This window comes from Carassius gibelio, chromosome B19 (genome assembly GCF_023724105.1).
Source record: "Carassius gibelio isolate Cgi1373 ecotype wild population from Czech Republic chromosome B19, carGib1.2-hapl.c, whole genome shotgun sequence".
NCBI classification, from domain to species: domain Eukaryota; kingdom Metazoa; phylum Chordata; class Actinopteri; order Cypriniformes; family Cyprinidae; genus Carassius; species Carassius gibelio.
In genome coordinates, this window is record NC_068414.1 from 22,181,315 (window position 1) to 22,199,419 (window position 18,105).

General features: G+C 35.1%; 1 protein-coding gene across 1 annotated transcript in view; it reads right to left on the minus strand.

Moving 5' to 3' along the window:
- Positions 1-4,646: 4,646 nt before the first annotated feature.
- Positions 4,647-18,105, minus strand: part of LOC127979367 (calcitonin gene-related peptide type 1 receptor-like) — a 46,112-nt gene continuing 32,653 nt past the window's right edge. The window contains exons 10-16 of the mRNA XM_052584777.1: positions 16,825-16,951; positions 13,319-13,472; positions 11,714-11,774; positions 11,549-11,615; positions 10,950-11,168; positions 10,821-10,862; positions 4,647-7,213 (exon numbers count right to left, since the gene is read on the minus strand). Coding sequence (XP_052440737.1) covers positions 6,992-7,213; positions 10,821-10,862; positions 10,950-11,168; positions 11,549-11,615; positions 11,714-11,774; positions 13,319-13,472; positions 16,825-16,951 — 892 coding nt within the window. The 3' untranslated portion in view covers positions 4,647-6,991. The remainder of the gene's footprint in view (positions 7,214-10,820; positions 10,863-10,949; positions 11,169-11,548; positions 11,616-11,713; positions 11,775-13,318; positions 13,473-16,824; positions 16,952-18,105) is intronic.

Genomic DNA, 18,105 nt, shown 5'->3' on the forward strand with positions numbered 1-18,105 from the left:
CCATTCTTCTTTCCCACTGTCCTGCGTGTGATTTCTCTGCTGAAAGAAAGAGGCAGGTATGGGGAGAAATTAAAGGTCAGGTTTTGTGGGATTTTCTGTGAAGTGCCAATAGAGAGTTTCCTTCTATTTGTATAATCACCATTATGCTTTTTTTTCTACCTAATGGGTTTTCATCAAAGCTGATGCAGGCGATGCTTTGTGCTCCCAGCAGACGTGATCAGAGCACAGGGGCTTAAACTTACTTACTATTTAACTCATCAGTGCTCAGAAAGAGCTCTAGACCCCGACAGACATTAATCAGTTTAAACGCTGAATCTCAGCTTCCTCATCGTTGCTACTCGTTGTCAAAAAAAATTAAAAAATATATTATTAGTATACTTAGAATACTTCATAAGACCAAAAAAAAAAAATTGTGAATTGTTGGTCTTCTGGAGAGTATGTTCATTTACTGTACATGTGCTCAATACTTGGTAGAGGCTCCTTTTGCTAAAATTACTGTCTCAATTTGGCCTGGCATGGAGGTGATCAGTTTGTGGCACTGCTGAGGTGGTATGGAGTCCTGGTTTCTTTTACAATGGCCTTCAGCTCAGCTGTGTTTTTTTAGTCTCTTGTTTCTCATTTTCCTCTTGACAATAGCCCATAGATTCTCTGGGGTTCAGATCTGGTGAGTTTGCTCGCCAGTCAAGCACACCTTCACCATGGTCATTTAACCAACTTTTGGTGCTTTTGGCAGTGTGGACATGTGCCAAATCCTGCTGGAAAATGAAATCAGCATCTTCAGAAGCTGGTCAGCATAAGGAAGCATGAAGTGCTCCAAGATTTCTCTGTAAACGGGTGCAGTGACGTTGGTTTTCAAAAAAAACAATGGACCAACACCAGCAGATGACATTGAACCCCAAATCATCACAGACTGTGGAAACTTAACACTGGACTTCAAGCAACTTGGGCTATGAGCTTCTCCACCCTTCCTCCAGAATCTAGGACCTTGGTTTCCAAATGAAATACAAAACTTGCTCTCATCTGAAAAGAGGACTTTGGACCACTGGGCAACAGTCCGGTTCTTCTTCTGAAGGACTGTTCTTAGAAGTTAACTGAGGCAAAAGTCATAGTTAATGGTTTGTTAATAGTGAGAAATGGACCTTAAAATAAAGTTAATTATTTAAATTAATTAAAGTAAATAATTTTACTTGTGTTGTCTTTTTCTTTTTTTATAAAAATGTATATATAAAAAATGTTCTGCAGGATAACAGTATACAGAACAGTTTGTTCAGTAAGTCCCACAGTCGTTGTTAATGGAGTCTGGCTTTAGAAAATCACTGTACTTGATAATGGCACAGAGTGATGTTTTAGAAAAAAAGCTATTTGTTTCTTCTCAAACTTGTCTTAGCCATTGTTTCCATTTCGCTTGCATATTAATAGAAGTAGTCGTGGGAGATAATTGATACCTAATGAAAAGCTCTACCATGCGGTATGAATCCAGAGACCTGACAGCTGCATTCAGATGAAGTCTTACGGCTCTGAGGAACTCATCATGGTGATAAATGGAAATTTACCTTACATGCTATTCAAATATATTCATATTCACCATTTGTATTTCTCAAAGAACAATCTTGGAAACATTTACAGCAGTTCAGGTCTGCGCGTGTACCTGTGTGTTACCAAGCTGATTGTTTTTAATGAATCTGTCACTCTGGCTTTATAGAGCTGAAGATCTTCCCATCATGCCTTCAGGCTGTAATGGCCTCAGGCTGAGACTTGAAACAAAGTTAAAAGTCTCCCACAAAAACACTCGGCAAGATACCAGTGGTAACCAGGAAAAAGTAACTTTCTTAAGTGTTTATATATCCGACACAATTTATAAGAGACATGCCACTTCCTCAGTCCTCAATACAACTATATAAGGAAAACCCATAATGGCAAAGATGAGGTTCTGACTCTCTGCCCATTCATTTAGATAGGAGCCTGGTCTTATTAGTCTGAAATAGTTGCCCGGAGACGTTGCCAAGATGGCAGCCGAGTGGCACGACTTGCCTAAAAGGACTTTGTTATATATCCTATTTGCAGAACAAACGAAAAATTAGCCTGGTTTAGCCACCGCTTATCGCCTGAAGACTCAGTAAACACAAATTACCAGCAACGTCTTAGAGCCAGACTCCAGTTTAATCCTTCTTGACACAAACATCATTAAACTTGCACATTAATGGCAAGTTTTGAGCAAAAGAAAATTGTCATTCATAAATGTTCTCTGCTTATTTTTCCACTTATATGCATAATTTTTAAACTCTTGTTGAACTTTACAAAAATGATTATTCAGGCTGTTTTATAATAAAGACAATCTTCTGATCTTTAATAGAGCATGTCATAATTATATTATCACAAAATTTTGTCCAGATTTTACAATAACAAATATTTATTATAATAAGAAAGAAACTGTCATTTCAATGCAAAAATGCATGATAGTTGTATCTTCTTGATGCAGTGGGATCACTTTGGGTCTCATCTCTTAGCTATTATGCACAAATGGCTTATGGAAATAATTTATTGAGAATGATAATTGTATATCTGTGTTCATACAGCTGTACTGAGTGATTCTCTTTCATATGTCCCTTTGGGCTCCCAGATTGCACAGTTATTAAGTCACGATACAATCAGTAGTGTTTGTGATTAATTCGAATCCACACTCATTGTCTTCAGCACAAAGAGATGAAAGAGATTCGAACGCCTGGAGAAAAGCAGAATCAAAGGCTCACGATTGTCATGTTATGTAGTGTTTTGTTTATGCGTGTGATGATGTACCACTTCCCCCGACAAGACTAAATATTAATCTCACAGTGGTGCGTGACGTGACATCAGCAGAGACTGGTGTTTGTTCAGTTCAGAGTTTTCAGAACTGAATGGTTGTGATTTGATTCATTGTAAGAGCTTAAGAGAAGTCAGCGGGAATGCCTAAAGGAATATTCCAGGTTCAGTACAAGTTGAACTCAGCATGTTGATTACCATAAAAAAATCATTTTGACATGACTCTGTTTTTCTTTAAAAAGTACAGCAAAAAAAAATGCTGATTTAAAGCGAGGCACTTACAATAGAAGTGAACGGTGTAAATCTTGCTGATTCAATGGTAAGTAACATGATTTTAGAGCGGAAAAAAATAAATTTTCTGTGTAAAATTACAGTGTTACCAATTTTACAACTTCAGAATATCTAAAATTGATCATTTACACACTTTTACTGCTTAATGGGCCCCTGTTCACTTCCATTGTAAGTGCATCACTGTAACCTGGATATTAGCCTTTTATTTTTAGGAGAACAATGTTAATGAACGTTATGCCACAAAATTATGTCGACTGAACTTAACTGAAAATATTCTTTTAAATCATCTGTTTGTAATTTCTGTCTTCCCAAAAACAATAATATGCAAATTTGGTAACCAAAACCAACCAAAAAGAAAGCAAATATCAAAACGCCAGTATCCTGCGCTTTTCAAAACCAGAAGTCAGTAAAGAGAGACCACAGCGAACATTTTCATAAATATATATCTGATTGAAATTTCTGAACAAAACAACAACATCACTAGACTGTCATCTCTGGATCAATAGCAAATGAAACTCTGATAGAAAATAAATGATTACAACGAAAAATCATTTTCAGAATGAAACTTGAGATAAATCCACAGTGTATGTTTATGGACGACATAGTCGATTGAATACAAAACCTTTATACTCACACATCAGCTGAAACAATTGCATTTTGTGACTCGAGATGAAAAATGCAATCAGGAATTCATAGATCCTTTTATCATTTTATCGTCACTCAGATCATAAATAATGTATCAGATCAATTAGATCAGGAGATTCGTATAACAGTTTGAAACCTCTACAGATTCAATTAATATTTTAAGACATTACCTTGTATATTTAAATCCAATTATATACATCAAATTCTTCATGAATAATGATAATACTGACAACAGAAAGGCCAAATATTTAATATTCATGGCCTATTTAGGACAAGTTCTTCATATTTAAAAAATAAAATAAGTTATTTTCAGTCTCATTAGGAAGATTTCTCACTGTCCTAAATATTTTAACGATGGAACATTAAAACCAAGTATGTTTATCCAAATCAGTTTAGATGTTTTTCTGGCCATGTCTGAACGGACAAACAAAGGACATTTGTCAGTCCTGCACCTGTAGAGGCTGATGGTTAGTGGATGTGACACCGGCTCTGCCAGAAATATCCTCAACTGCTGTCTGAGCTTCCACACCCTCGGGACAGATCAAACCACATCTTAGTCACAAAAGTCAATTACACTGAATGTGATTAGCCATGAAGTTAAACCTTTAAACTGAAATGCCAAACCAAGGGAATCAGACATATGCCTTAGTTTCTGAGATATGAGTAAGATGAATTTATGCTTTAAATAGCAAAGAATATTTGGGATGTGTGTATAATATAATGTATAAAAATATATGCAAATTATAAACAGGGTCACATATTTTATGTACAATGTAGAGGCAGAGTTTTTACATATGGACAATTACAAAGAGGTGAAAGATTGTCAGTATATATATATATATATATATATATATATATATATATATATATATATATATATATATATATATATATATAAATTCTGAGAGCACAATAGTTTTTAGTGACATCTCCAATAAAAGCAACAGACACTTTGAAAACATGAGCAAGAAATGTCACTTTTTGACTTCAAACTTATAACTGTAGCTCAAACAAGCTTAATGACGTGTTGTATTTACACCATGATAAATCAATTTCACGTTAGACTAAAACAATTACATGGTAAATACCAAGTCCAAGATACTGACACAGCTCACAATGAATGACCCAACTGTCACAATTTCACCTCAAACCGGTTGAAACACAACACTATGTACAGCTAAACATCTCTTTTAAGTACAAGTACAGTGTTGTAGTCCAAAGTAACAAAAAAAATTATATTTATAATATACAGAAAAAAGAGACTTGCTTGTTTCCAGAGAATTGTTGTATTGAATAGATAAATTCACATTGTTAGGAAATGTGAGCATTCCTATAATGTAAATCCTTAAACTGATTTTTGCATGTGATGTTTAAACAATAAGGTATTTGATTCTCATTTAGCAGATACTGATGCATTTATAAAGAACACTTTCATTGTAGTTGCACATGTGCATTTGATATCTGAGTAAGTTGTTACTGCATTCTTGTGACAGGTAATGCCAACTCGGTGACAGCTGCCTGTCATCACATGCATCCCAGACGCGGCTGATTTGAGCCAAGAGGGTCTTGTTATCCTCACAGTCGTCCAGTCTACACACACTTAAATATACTGCACTGTATGTGGGCGTGCTATTCTACATTTAGTTTCAGAAAACACCAAAGTATTTCTGACGACATCATTTCTTCAGGCTTAGAAAGATGGGTTGCTTTGATTTTAATAACATTTGCAAACCTACAATATATGTATGCTTTTGTATGTATCACTAGCAGTTAAAAATTTTGTGGTCTAAATGATTTTATATATATTTAAAAAAAGTATTTTAGGCTCACCAAGGCTGCATTTATTTGATTAAAAATAGAGTATAACTTTTTAATAATGTCAAATATTATTAAAATTTTAAATTATTCAAAAAAAAAAAAAAAAAAAAAAAAAAAAAAATTAATGTCATTTATTACTCTGATGGCAAAGCTGATATTTCAGAAGACATTACTCCAGTCTTCAGTATGATGTTTCTTATTTTTAGGAAACATGTGAGGAGATTTTTTAGGATCCTCTGAAAAATAGAAAGTTCAAAAGAAACTAAATATATGTATTAAAAAAATATTGTAACAATGCAAAATTCGTATTTGTCACTTTAATGCACACATGCTGAATAAAAGTATTAATCTCTTTAAAAAAAAAATTTTTTTACTGACCCCACATAGTTTACACAATTTATTTTGCTCTAATTTCTTCATTTGGCGCTTCTTATTTTTTGCATAAATCAGTGAGTCCCATCAGTAATTTTTGTTCAAACAATGGCAAGTGAATATAAGTGGATTAATGATCACTAGTTGAAAACGTGAAGTAAATTTGGTGCATTCATGAAACGTGGATTTTGGTTTCCAAGAGGAAATACACTTGCTGGTAAAGTAGCACTCCAGAACACTGAAAATATGCCTTGAAATCAGACTTTCATAAATACAATCTGCACTCTAAAACACGGGAGCTTATTCAATATATATATATATTTTGTTTTGTTTTTGTTTACGGAATACATTTTTGTGCATATCTATGCACAGGTTTATAAATTTGCTTTTAAGCAGTCCTAGATTTGTCCATGTTGTTCATCTTTTCCTCCACACCCCCTTTCGCAACAAAGACGAGGCAGAAAAGTACAGCTGCAAAAACAATAAAGCAGTCAGGAGTCTCGCAAGACAGATAAAAAGCTATTTTCAAATGCGAAATGACCGTCAGACAGATCTTCGTAACCTCCTTTGACATTTCACCACCATCAGGAACAGGATTCAGGCACAGAAGAGCTTTCCTTTGTTCAGAGACAGATGAGCATAGCCTGTCCTCTGGAGGACCGCTTCCCAGTGGCTTTAGAGAAACACTCACAAATCAACACATCCTTTGGTTTTTTGCAAAGTTTCTTTTTTCATTTGTGGCCACGGGCCCAAAAAGGATGTGAGAGGAGCCTGACACTAGCAGCTTTAGTATGACATTTTAAAAAGTGCATCCCATGTCTGTATTTTTTAACGTTTCCTTTGCATTTCAACTCGCAGAAGCAGAGTTGAAGAGAATATAAACAAAGCCTTAGAATAATATTTCAACAGAAAGGGCTTTGCCAACACAAGGCTTTGAATGTTCTGGTGTCAGCGCTTAAGTGCTGTCTGAGTCGGGGAGTTTGTGAACGTTCAGTCAATCTGAGTCTCCAGTCTCCAGTTCGATTGAATCACTCTCTTTCCCAGTATCATCTTTCTCTTCAAATGTTTACGCGTATGTGTCGGCCGTCTTGAGGGCCACTAGCTCGGAGTCTTCTGTTTGTTTACCGTTCAAGTGTTCACTGTTGCAGTCATTATGGTACATGAAGGCGGGCACCTCAGTGATGGAGGTGGCGGTGTAGGAGGTGGATCTCATGGAGCAGTGCTCGCGCCGTCGCTGACCCCACTGGGCTTTGTACTGCATCCACTGCCTTTTCAGAGCTCCCTGGACCTGCAACATGTTACAGTCTGTTACAATAGAACTCTTACTTATTTCAAATCTTCACTAAGCCTTCACCTTTGTGTCATAATGCATCATTTAGAGATTGAGGTCAGTAGAATATTTAGAAAAGTCTCTTATGCTCACCAAGGCTGCATTTATTTGATCGAACATCCAGTATAATAGGAATACTGTCAGATATTATAACTATTTAAAAGAAGTATTTTCAATTTTACTCTATTGTGATTCTTCGTTGTGTTCGGTGTTACATGATCCTTCAGAAATCATTATAATATGTTTATTTGAATCTCAAGAACCGTTTATTATTATTATAAAACCCATACTAGTAATAATGTTATAATATAAAAATCATAATACATTTTTACAGGATTCTTTGATCAATAGGAGGTTCAAAAGAACAGTATTTATTTGAAATAGGAATATTTTGTCATCTTTTGTTTTCTTAGTTTCTGAAGAATTTATAAAAATAAAAAAATAAAAAACCTGACCCTACATTTTTATGATTTTGGCTGTCCTTGTGCATTCGCCAGTGATGTGTACAAAGTTTGAATGTGTAATGAAATTGGCAACAGCTATAGTCATTTTTCCTTGTGCTCAGACGTCTCCTCACTCACAAGATTCTTTGAGTCTTTGTAGTTTTATTATAGCCATCCTTGAAGACGAACTTGATTTAAACACAGTCTATGATCGTTTGCTACATTCAATATGCTTTATATTTAAATCGTTAAAAAATCAGCTTTTACTGAATTGAACGTTAAAGCAATTTCATGTGGCAGGTTTTAGTTTAACATCTGTTTTAATCCGGTACATCTGGTGTCCCAGAAAAGTACAATTGTCAGGATGTTGTGATTTGACAAACTGCACTGAGTTAATTTAAAGAGAAAAATGACTTGCACTTATGTGTTTTGATTAATTGAGTACCATTTAAGGTTAAATTATGTTATTATTTCAACCTCTGTGTATTTAGTGGATTTGGAGAATGTGGGAATTATATTAATCTATTATTATCATAACTGAATTTGATGTGCCAATTACCGCTCTGTGTATTTTTAACACTTAACAAAAGGAGGATATTGGATCAGGCGCAGTCTAAAGGAGACAGGGGCATGCTGGAAGGACATTAGACGAGAACGAATCATTCCGCTGAGGTAAACAAACACCACCACAAAGAAAATATTATTCTGTGTCAGTGGCTCTTTTATTGTCCTGAAACTGGAGCTGTGCTTAGGACACATCCAAATAGTTTGTAGACGCGCTGATGCTGATGCGAGCTGGCTGCTCATGCATAGGCTAATAATTGACCCATTTTCCAGGCCCAGAAATAATTCAGCATGTTTAAAACATGACTTTACACATAGGCGGATGAAAGGCGCTAATTCATTCCATTCAAGTTCATGCCAGGAACCTCATGCTGAGTATTCGAATGAAACTGTCTCTTCATTGTTTTGGTTTTGTCATGCATAAGTGCTCTAAGTCTGTTTTCCTCAAGTCTGGTAAATGTACTTTGACGTGCTTGTTGGTATTTACTGCCACTTAATACTCTTTTCATGCACCCCCTCGCTTCCAGAGAAACGTTGAAAGCGTCTGGCTTTCAAATAGATGTTTAGTGAATGTGAAAATACACGACGTGAGAAATGTCTCCGTCTTTTGTGGTTATGACCAGCCCTTGAGAAAAATATATCAGAGTCCGTATAATGATCTCAATCAGGCTACTTGAAAGAAGTTTAAGCCTACATTTAAGAATCATGAATTTGATTTGCAAATAAAATTTCCATCCGTTTGACTTACTCAGTTTGAACATATGAACTTACAGAACTAATACATTTAATGTGACATTTAATTTAATGTGAAGTCATGCATAAATGAAACAGGCAAGATTTCTGCTCTCAAAAAAAAATCATGCATTATTTATTATTAACTATTTGCGTCTATTTGATTTCATTTAATAACTCATCTTTTTAAAATGCATTTAAGTAGCTTAAAATCTGCATACATTTGTTTGAAATCAGTTCAATTTTTTCCGTTAAAAGGTTGCTGTGGAACAAACAATATTCAGTGAGTTAAAATGTATGAGATTTAAAAATGTTTGATTTATTGATGATAAATATATAAACCTGGTTATTAGATTAGGATTATTAGTTTAGACACAGAGTATGGTAATGTACTTGCCTTTGCCTCATTGATAGCTCACAGACTAATTTTACTACACTGGAAGTCTTCTAAATCTCCTCCCACTTTTTCATGGTTAGAAGATTTGTAGCTTTAAGAGGTTCCACTGACACATTTTATAAAAACTGGGGTCCTCTACTTGACTTTGTTAAAAAAACCCTGATGCTGTATATGAATTTTCATGCCATATTATTTGAAACTAGCGCGGGCCAGACTGTTTTCTCTTGTGGGCCGGGTATGGCCCGCGGGCTGTCTATTGAGGAACACTAGTTTAGACACATAGACTGTTACTCCCTACAGCTTTTGTTAAAGTATTCTTAAAAGCAATAAAAGTCACCAGTCATATCATGTGTGCTTCCTGAAAGATCATAGAGGGAAGTGGCATCAACCATGTCTGAATCAATGTGTCAGTTGCACAACATGGCCAGGTACTCAACCAGAAACTGGCTGAACGCCTCACTGACTTCCTGATCACCAGCCACAAGCAATTTGGTGTTTTGACAAAACGTCAAGCTATCCCAAAGGTTGCGTCCTTCACAGGGGGTGGTTTCGCTTAAATTTAGCCCCTTTTATAAGGATGACATTTCTTTTATAAGGCATTATTTTGACATTCTTTAATGTGATGTGGCAAGTAATTGTCATTATTTAGTCAGCCTCATGTCACATAAAACCTGAATCCTGAAGTCATCTGAAGGCATCTGATAGTTTTTATCAGAAAAGGGTTGAAAATTTCGATAGTTTTTCACTGATAGTCTGAGGTACCTCTTGAAAGTCCTTCTCCATTCCATATATTCAAACTGGCGATTCAAGTTTAGTTGAAATACATGTGAAATTTGACATCACACCTTTGACAAGAGACATCTTGCCACACTATTTTTTTAGTTTAGTTTTTTAGTTTAAGTGTGAATTATCTAACACAAACAAGTCTGATTTTTATGAGGGTTTTGTGATTTTGCAAGGAAAATAATAATTATATTCTTTAAAAACTTAAAACTGAATGACGTAAGGTACATTATGGAAGTGTGTTTCTGCCACAGAATAAAAAAAAAGTAATTGTGACTTTTTATTTCACAATCTAGTCTTTTTTTCTTACAAGTCTGAGTTTAAATCACAGTTTTTTTTCTCAGAATTGTGAGATTTAAAGGCAGAATTGCAAGATATAAAAATAATTTTGAGAAAATTCTGATATAAAGTAGAAAAATTTGGACAAATTATTATTATTTTTATTCAGTGGTACATATTTTGCAATTTAGAAAAAAAACAACAACAACAAAGATATCAGAATTGTGAGATAAAAAGATGATAAAAAAAAAAAGAAAAAAATAGTTTTTTTTTTTCTTGACAGAAACAAGCTCCCATAGTAAATAAGGCCACAATTTGAGTGAAATATGCAGTTATGTGTTATAAGGATATTGCTCAGTTAACTTACCTCTCCATTGAAAAAGCAGAATATGGTTGCCACCAGCAATCCCTTGCAAAGCAGAAAACACAGAAGCATTAGCAATCATTTTGAAGTGTGCTCCACAAGTAAAAAGAGTTAACATCTAGTCTGAGTTACCTGGTAATGCATTAATATGTGCATGATGTAATCGTATATCTCTCCTGCCAAGCGGTTCTCTGGCCGCCAAGGGAAGATGACGAACTGAATGCCCAATAAGGGCACCAGAATGAGGGTGGCCCTCACTGCCTTCATATACATGTTAGACTCAGCTCGATGCGTATCTCTCAGTTTGGTCACCAAAACCCGTACTATGTTCAGCAAAAAGAATAAATTGACCTACAAAATAAAAAAATCAAAATAAATTCCATTGTTCTCTAAACAGTCCTTAACTAACATGCTCTATTTAGATTTTGATTTCACACAGCGTTGCCACAATTAAGCTTGATTAACTGTGAATGAACAAAGCCACTGACTCGATAATCCAATTTTAACAAAAAAGCGATCTAATGAGATGTTAAATGCAATATTTGTCATTTTTGCACCAAGAACATCAGATTGCATTAAAAGTTTTCCTCAACAGTAAGCATACTCAAGTTTTTTTTCAATATTCAAATGGATTATTCGGGGCAAATACATAATAAACGCTGTGTGAATATATGCAAAAACTTAATATAACTGAGAAATATATTCAATAAATGTAAAAGACGCTGACTCACTAATAAAGCTGCCATGATGGGGCCGTGAACCACATAGAGCAGATGTGTCTCCACACTCATCCAGCAGCTAGTGGAAAATATAATAAATCCCATATCAGACCCACTGTCCACTAAACCTGGCCTGTCTTCTGTATTTACTGCTGAAAAGCAGTGAACATTACTCACTTGTCATCAAAGTATTTCTTCCTCGCCACAGCATGGATGGATGCAGGCACCAAGGGGAATCCTGTTGAAAGGAGAATTGAGACATTAGTCAAACACGAAATATTATACCTATAATGTAAAATGAATGATAACACTGTAACTGTTATTAGACGCCAAGCCATGACTTGATCACTTGATTTATTGAAGTATTTAAAATCATAGCGCTGTACAAACTCAGCATCTATAGGCTAAATAAACTAAATTGTTTTTGATGCATGAGGAATTGGGCACTGGAGGGGACGATTATCAGTGAATAATGACTGATATCATTGAATATCTTCAGATGACTTGGAAAAAGATGCATCGATGATATTCACTATGTTTCCATCCACCTATTTTTATAGGCATTTTGGAATATCGCATAAAAAATGCTGGATGGAAATGCCAAGATGCGCATCAATTCTAAAAATGCACATAAAAAATGTATGCATACAGGATAAACGGACCCACTTTATATTAAGTGGCCTTAACTACTATGTAGTTAAATTTTAATTATTAGTTTGGTACAATGCACTTATTGTGTACATACATGTTTTTACATTGTACTTATATTTGAAAAATATCTGCACATAATTACATCTGTAATTAATTTCTGTAATTACATGTATAATTACACGTAATAACCCTTAAACTTACCCATACCACCAAATCTGTCCCTAACCTTACCTGTTTCCCACCTCAATAGCAGCAAAAAGAAAAGTTGCAATACAATATGAACACTATAAGTACATTGTATTTATTTTTTGATGTAAGTACATAGTAGTTAAGGCCACTTAATATAAAGAGGGACCGGATAAACTTTTTTTCTGATTCAGAAAAATTTGCATAAACTACAATGGAATCACATTTACCGCATACCACCATGCCCATCAAAAAAGTTACGTGACTACTTATTCCCCCTACTTTTCTTAGTGATATTTAGTGTCAGCTTATCAGGAAGTGACGATTTTGTCCTCTTTGCTTCGATGGAAATGGTGGTTTATTCGCAAATGTTTTATGCAATATTCCAGTTTGTGCATTAGTTCAATTTGCATCTTTGGATGCAATCATAGCTATTAACTACTTTTATAATACATCTAGGGTTCAAGATTAACTTGGACATTCTACAAACATTTTTGTTCTGCTTTTTTTCATGGGTAAATGTAAGTCATAACAAGAGAGTGAAACAAGAACATTTGAAACAAGAAAGTTAGGGCCTGATCTTCCGTAAACCGTCATCATAAAACTGCCAGTTCATGGGACTATCAAACCATGAACCGCAAACATCCACAAATGTCCAGCACATTGTTTCCTAAGTGTGGATTAGCTGATTTGTCTGTGTTTAAACAAGTGTTTGTGCCGTCGACAGTGTTTTCTGTTTATGGAGCAGGAGGACATGACCACGGGCAAATGTATCCAATAAATTATGGAGCAAAGACTGATGAAACAGCTGCCTATGAAAACAGGTCACGCTACACTCCGTGCTGAGCAAACAGGGAGGGTGTTCATATTTACAATTTAGGGTTTGCTGACAGATGGGAAAGCAAAACTAGGAGCAGTGGGGCAGCAGAGCTGGCAGAGACTCACCCCAGCCCAGAAGATAATACCAGTGCAGATGCTGCTCCTCGGCAAATACGGCCACCACAATCAGCGTGTGCAGGTAAATCCCCTCACAGAGCATCCAGAAATAGTTACAGCCCAGCATGTACATGTGGAAGAAGTGAAGCACCTTGCAGCCAATCTGCAAAAGGGGGAAAATGAAGTAGACAGGTGCTTTAAGTTTCACTGCAACAGGCAATTTAGGCAAAAATGAAATCTGACAGGACAGCCCTGCTGAAAAAACTAGCTTACGGCAATGTAAATGACCATGGTCCATGCTCATTTATGCTGGTTTGGTTCTGGTCTAGTTAAGATAACTGCATTCAATAACGAATGCAGTTGTCCTCAGCTGGTTGATAAAAATTATGGTCATAATTTATTTTAAAGTCCAATTCTTTCTATTAACAAACCATTGACTTTTGCCTCAGTAAACTTATAATGTGCTTGTTATTAATAGTTTGGTTTAGTAAGGGGTAGGATAAGGTCATGCAGAATATTTGCTTTGTAATTACTAATAAACAGCCATGTTATCAATATGCATGCTAAAAATACTGTAACGACTAGTTAATAGTGAGAATTGGACTCTATACTAAAGTGTTTCCAAAATTATTATTACTATCAATTTCATGAACTGTACATACAACATTATTAACATCGTTTTTCAGTTTTCAAGTTTTTCATATTTTCATTTAATGATTTAATGTACATTTACAGCCTTATAATTTGTGTTTTCTTTCACTGGCATTAAATTACACAAAGGGAATAATGGCAAGTTTGACAGCTTTATCTCTTTATCTCTATGACCAACATAATTAATCTCTCGATATTTTGCTGTGGGGACAACTGAGAACACAAAAATTATTTTTGTTATGGTTTCACCGTTCTGTTCACCACTGTTGAGGTTGACCCAAACAACGTCTGAATGTGAAAAGGGTCCATTTGTGAAATTATTAACATGACATAGACTGATTAGAACAAGTGACAATTGTGTAAATGCATAAACAACAGCAGAAGTGTGATTTAACAGCCTAACACATTGAACAGACACTGATCCAAATGTTGTTTTACTTTCAGCCAAATTACTAAGTGACAGATGGATTCACATCAAAATACCATAAAGTTTTTTTTGTGGACGGCTCAGCTTTGAGATCATCAAGAAAAATATGGAAAGCATTTTCTCCTTCAAAAGTACATTTATTTCTAATCATGCATATTATTAGGATGGATAATGGATAGTGGATTAGGATCATTTGTTGCAGTTTATTAACTACATTTGGCAGTGTTTATTTTTTTCAGTTGTCCATAAGAACAGTTTAGACTAAATATTCACAATTTAATTTTTTTTAAACAGGTTCCAGAAACGTAAGTTCACATTCTGAGTTCATTCACAAATACCTGCAGAATATTTATTTTGTCCATTTCTATCTCTTTGACATTAATCTCTACATGTTTGAGATGCTCCTTTTCTGGCTCCTTTTTAAGAACATGTGTGCAGTTTTAATTAGAAAATGTTGGCAAAATTGTCTATTCTCAATCCTCTGAGCTCTAGAACACACACCTCCCAACAACACATCAGTCATCCAGATGAACATTTTACCATATGTCCATAGCTCTCATCTACCTGCTGCACCCACACAACTGGCAGCAAGTCCTCGCACATGTTACTCTCCACGCACAGCTTTCCTTTAGAAGTCAAGGCTTCTTTACTTCAATTCAAATGTCCTTGATATGCAATGGCATTCTTGTCAGACTATGTCAGAAACGGAGGGTTTAAAACTAAAAGTGGGTCTCTGTCTCTAAACTCTTCTCCTTGAGACTGGGGATGCATTCTGTATTGATTCTGCAGAGTTGGAAGGAAAAACAGAAGGAGCTTGTTCTCCAGGCTGAACAAGGACACCATAAATTAAACACTAAGAATGTACCCACCCCTGTAAGAATGCACATTTCAAGACATCTGCATTACACTGGCTGCGTAAAACGGATATCATTTTGTGTAAGCATGGTACAAGGTTTTTTTTTTTTGTTGTATGAAGTAGTCTGGTGAATGTGATCATGCATCTCTCAGACACAGCCCAATATTCTCAGGCAAGTAAGAACGGTGATTATCGTCTTTCTGCAACTCCAAAACTACACCTCCAGTGCACTCTAGTCCTTTAAGAACTTCAGAATCTATTCATGCAATCCTCCACACATGATGACAGGCCCTTTCAAACCCCGGACAGCAGGGTGCAAAAACTCATTTTAGACTGTCTCACTTTTTAGCTGTTTTTATATCAGAAAAAAAAGAAGAATAGGCAATTCTCCTCAATCACATTAGATACAGTAGCTAAAAGTGAATGTTTTTCTTGAAACGCATCTCCTCACCACACCTCTTAGATCATGCAGTTCATTAAAGTGTGGCAGATTTATGTATTCCTCCATACAGAACAAAACCTGAAATGAACATTATTTTTCAAGCTAAATATAATGAGAATTAAACAGTTTTGTGGTGGACTCAAAATGCGCTTCATTCAAATAGTAAAAACTCTTATACTTGCCAGATATAGAATATATAGCTTAATGATCTTCATTCAAATTTCTATACGGTTTTTAATCAAGTCACTGTTTAAAATTATATTAAATTAAATAAAAAAATAAATTTATGCATTTAGCAGACACTTTTATCCAAAGCGACTTATAGTGCATTCAGGCTATCTATTTTTACCTATCATGTTTATGTCACTGCACTGTCAAGCCAACATTGCGCTTGACAGTGCAGTGCTCTACCAATTGAGCTACAGGAACACTATATATATGTAAATATTACATTATATGTAATGTGAAAAAAAGTTGTTGTTTTTCTCATTATTGAAACTGAATATATAAACTACCATTCAAAATTTTGGGGTCGGTCCGATTTATTTATGCTCAGCATGACTGCATTTATTTGATCAAAAATACAGTAAAAACAGTAAATCTTCTTAACGGTTTTCTATAATATAATATTTAAAAATGTAATTTATGTCTGTGATGGCAAGGCTGATTTTTCAGCATCATTGCTCCAGTCTTCAGTGTCACATGATCCTTCAGAAATCATCCTAATATGCCAGTTTGCTGCTTGAGACTCACTTCTTGAACATATTAAGAAACATTCATGTTGAAAACAGGCGTGCTGCTTAATATTTTTGTGGAAATTATTCTATATTTTTTCAGGATTCAGCATTTATTTCAAATAGAAAACTTTGCAACATTCTGAATGTCTTTACTGTCAATTTTGATCCAGTTAATGCATCCCTGCTAAATATAAAATAATTAAATTCTTATTGTAAAACACAATAAATAAATATTCCTGACCCTGAACTTTTAAACAGCCTTCACACAAAAATATGTACTTTGTTCTTTGAAGGTCCAAATGAAATTGTAACAAGGACAACACATTTGATTAGATCTGATGGAGTACAGCTCGCATTACTGGCAGTAATAATGAGGAGTAATGTGGATGTGAGGGCACACACCGGATTCCTCTGCACCACTTTGGGGTTGTTGACCACAGTTATAAGGTTGACGATGGTGAAGGCTGAGTTGAGCACATACGAGCAGAACAGGTTCTTGTGTAGAGTGATTCTCTGACAGCTCAGACTCCTGCATGAAAGACAAAGAAATATTAATCAATATTAATTCATGACAGAAGAGTTTTTTTGAAAAAGAAGAATTCATTTTGGCAGTTCATTTCAGGAGCGAAACAAACCATCTTTTGTATATTTTACATACATAATCAATCAAAAATCATTCTGCTTTCTTCTGATTAGATTTTTCACAAGCCTCAAGCTCTCAACTTTTCAGCATTTCCAAGATTTGCCAGATTTAGTCTGTTCCATCCTTAAATGCCTCTCTGCAAAGTCTGCATTAGATTAAGAGTGATTCATAAAACTAGGCACACATGCAGAGCAAACTGTTACAATTAGTCTGACACAATCAGGAAACTCAATAAAATACACTTCTGCTGCTTGTTTCTGACACTGGTATCATTCTGTCAGATATGCAGCGCTGCAGATGCTACACACAGCCAGAAACAGCACAAGGTTTGACTTGATGGGTTTTTTTTCTGGTATTTAGGAATAATCTATCCAATTTCCTCCATGTGACCTCATCCGGAATTGGCAGGCATCACTGATGTGCAAATGTGGGTGGCCATACTGTATGTTAATATCAGGAATCTAATCTAGTTTTAGCCCGGTTTCGTTAAATATGTTTTGTTTTTTTTTACTTTTGAGTTCTAAATGGTACAAAATGTTTTCATAGTACAATGAACTCTTTTACATCGAAAGATCAAGGAGAATTTGATTCATCGTGATATGACCCATTTAATGAAGTAAACAGAACTAAAATTAAGTGTCACCTGAGGCCTGAGTATTCTGGCTTCATTTCAAATAATGTGATTGTCAGATGTTTGCCTGTTTTTACGATGTTATTGCGTAGTGGTTGAAAATAAAAACTTGCAAGGGATTATATCAAAGCTGGATTTATGAAGCTTTATAAGATCAAGGAATTTTGATCAAACTGGGCTTAAAAGGTAAATTCTATATATAGCGAGAGAGAATATAAATTATACAACAGCAACTAAAAAATATAAAGCGATATGAATTCAAAATTATGTAAAAGGCAATGTTGGGCAAAGAGAAGTGTGATTTTTAAGTAAAAATGCTGTTTTGTTGTTTGTCAGTAGTTGTAAATTAATGCAAATTTGGGAGTTCACACCTGCATCAGCTATCTCTGTCAACAAACACAGCTTCTGT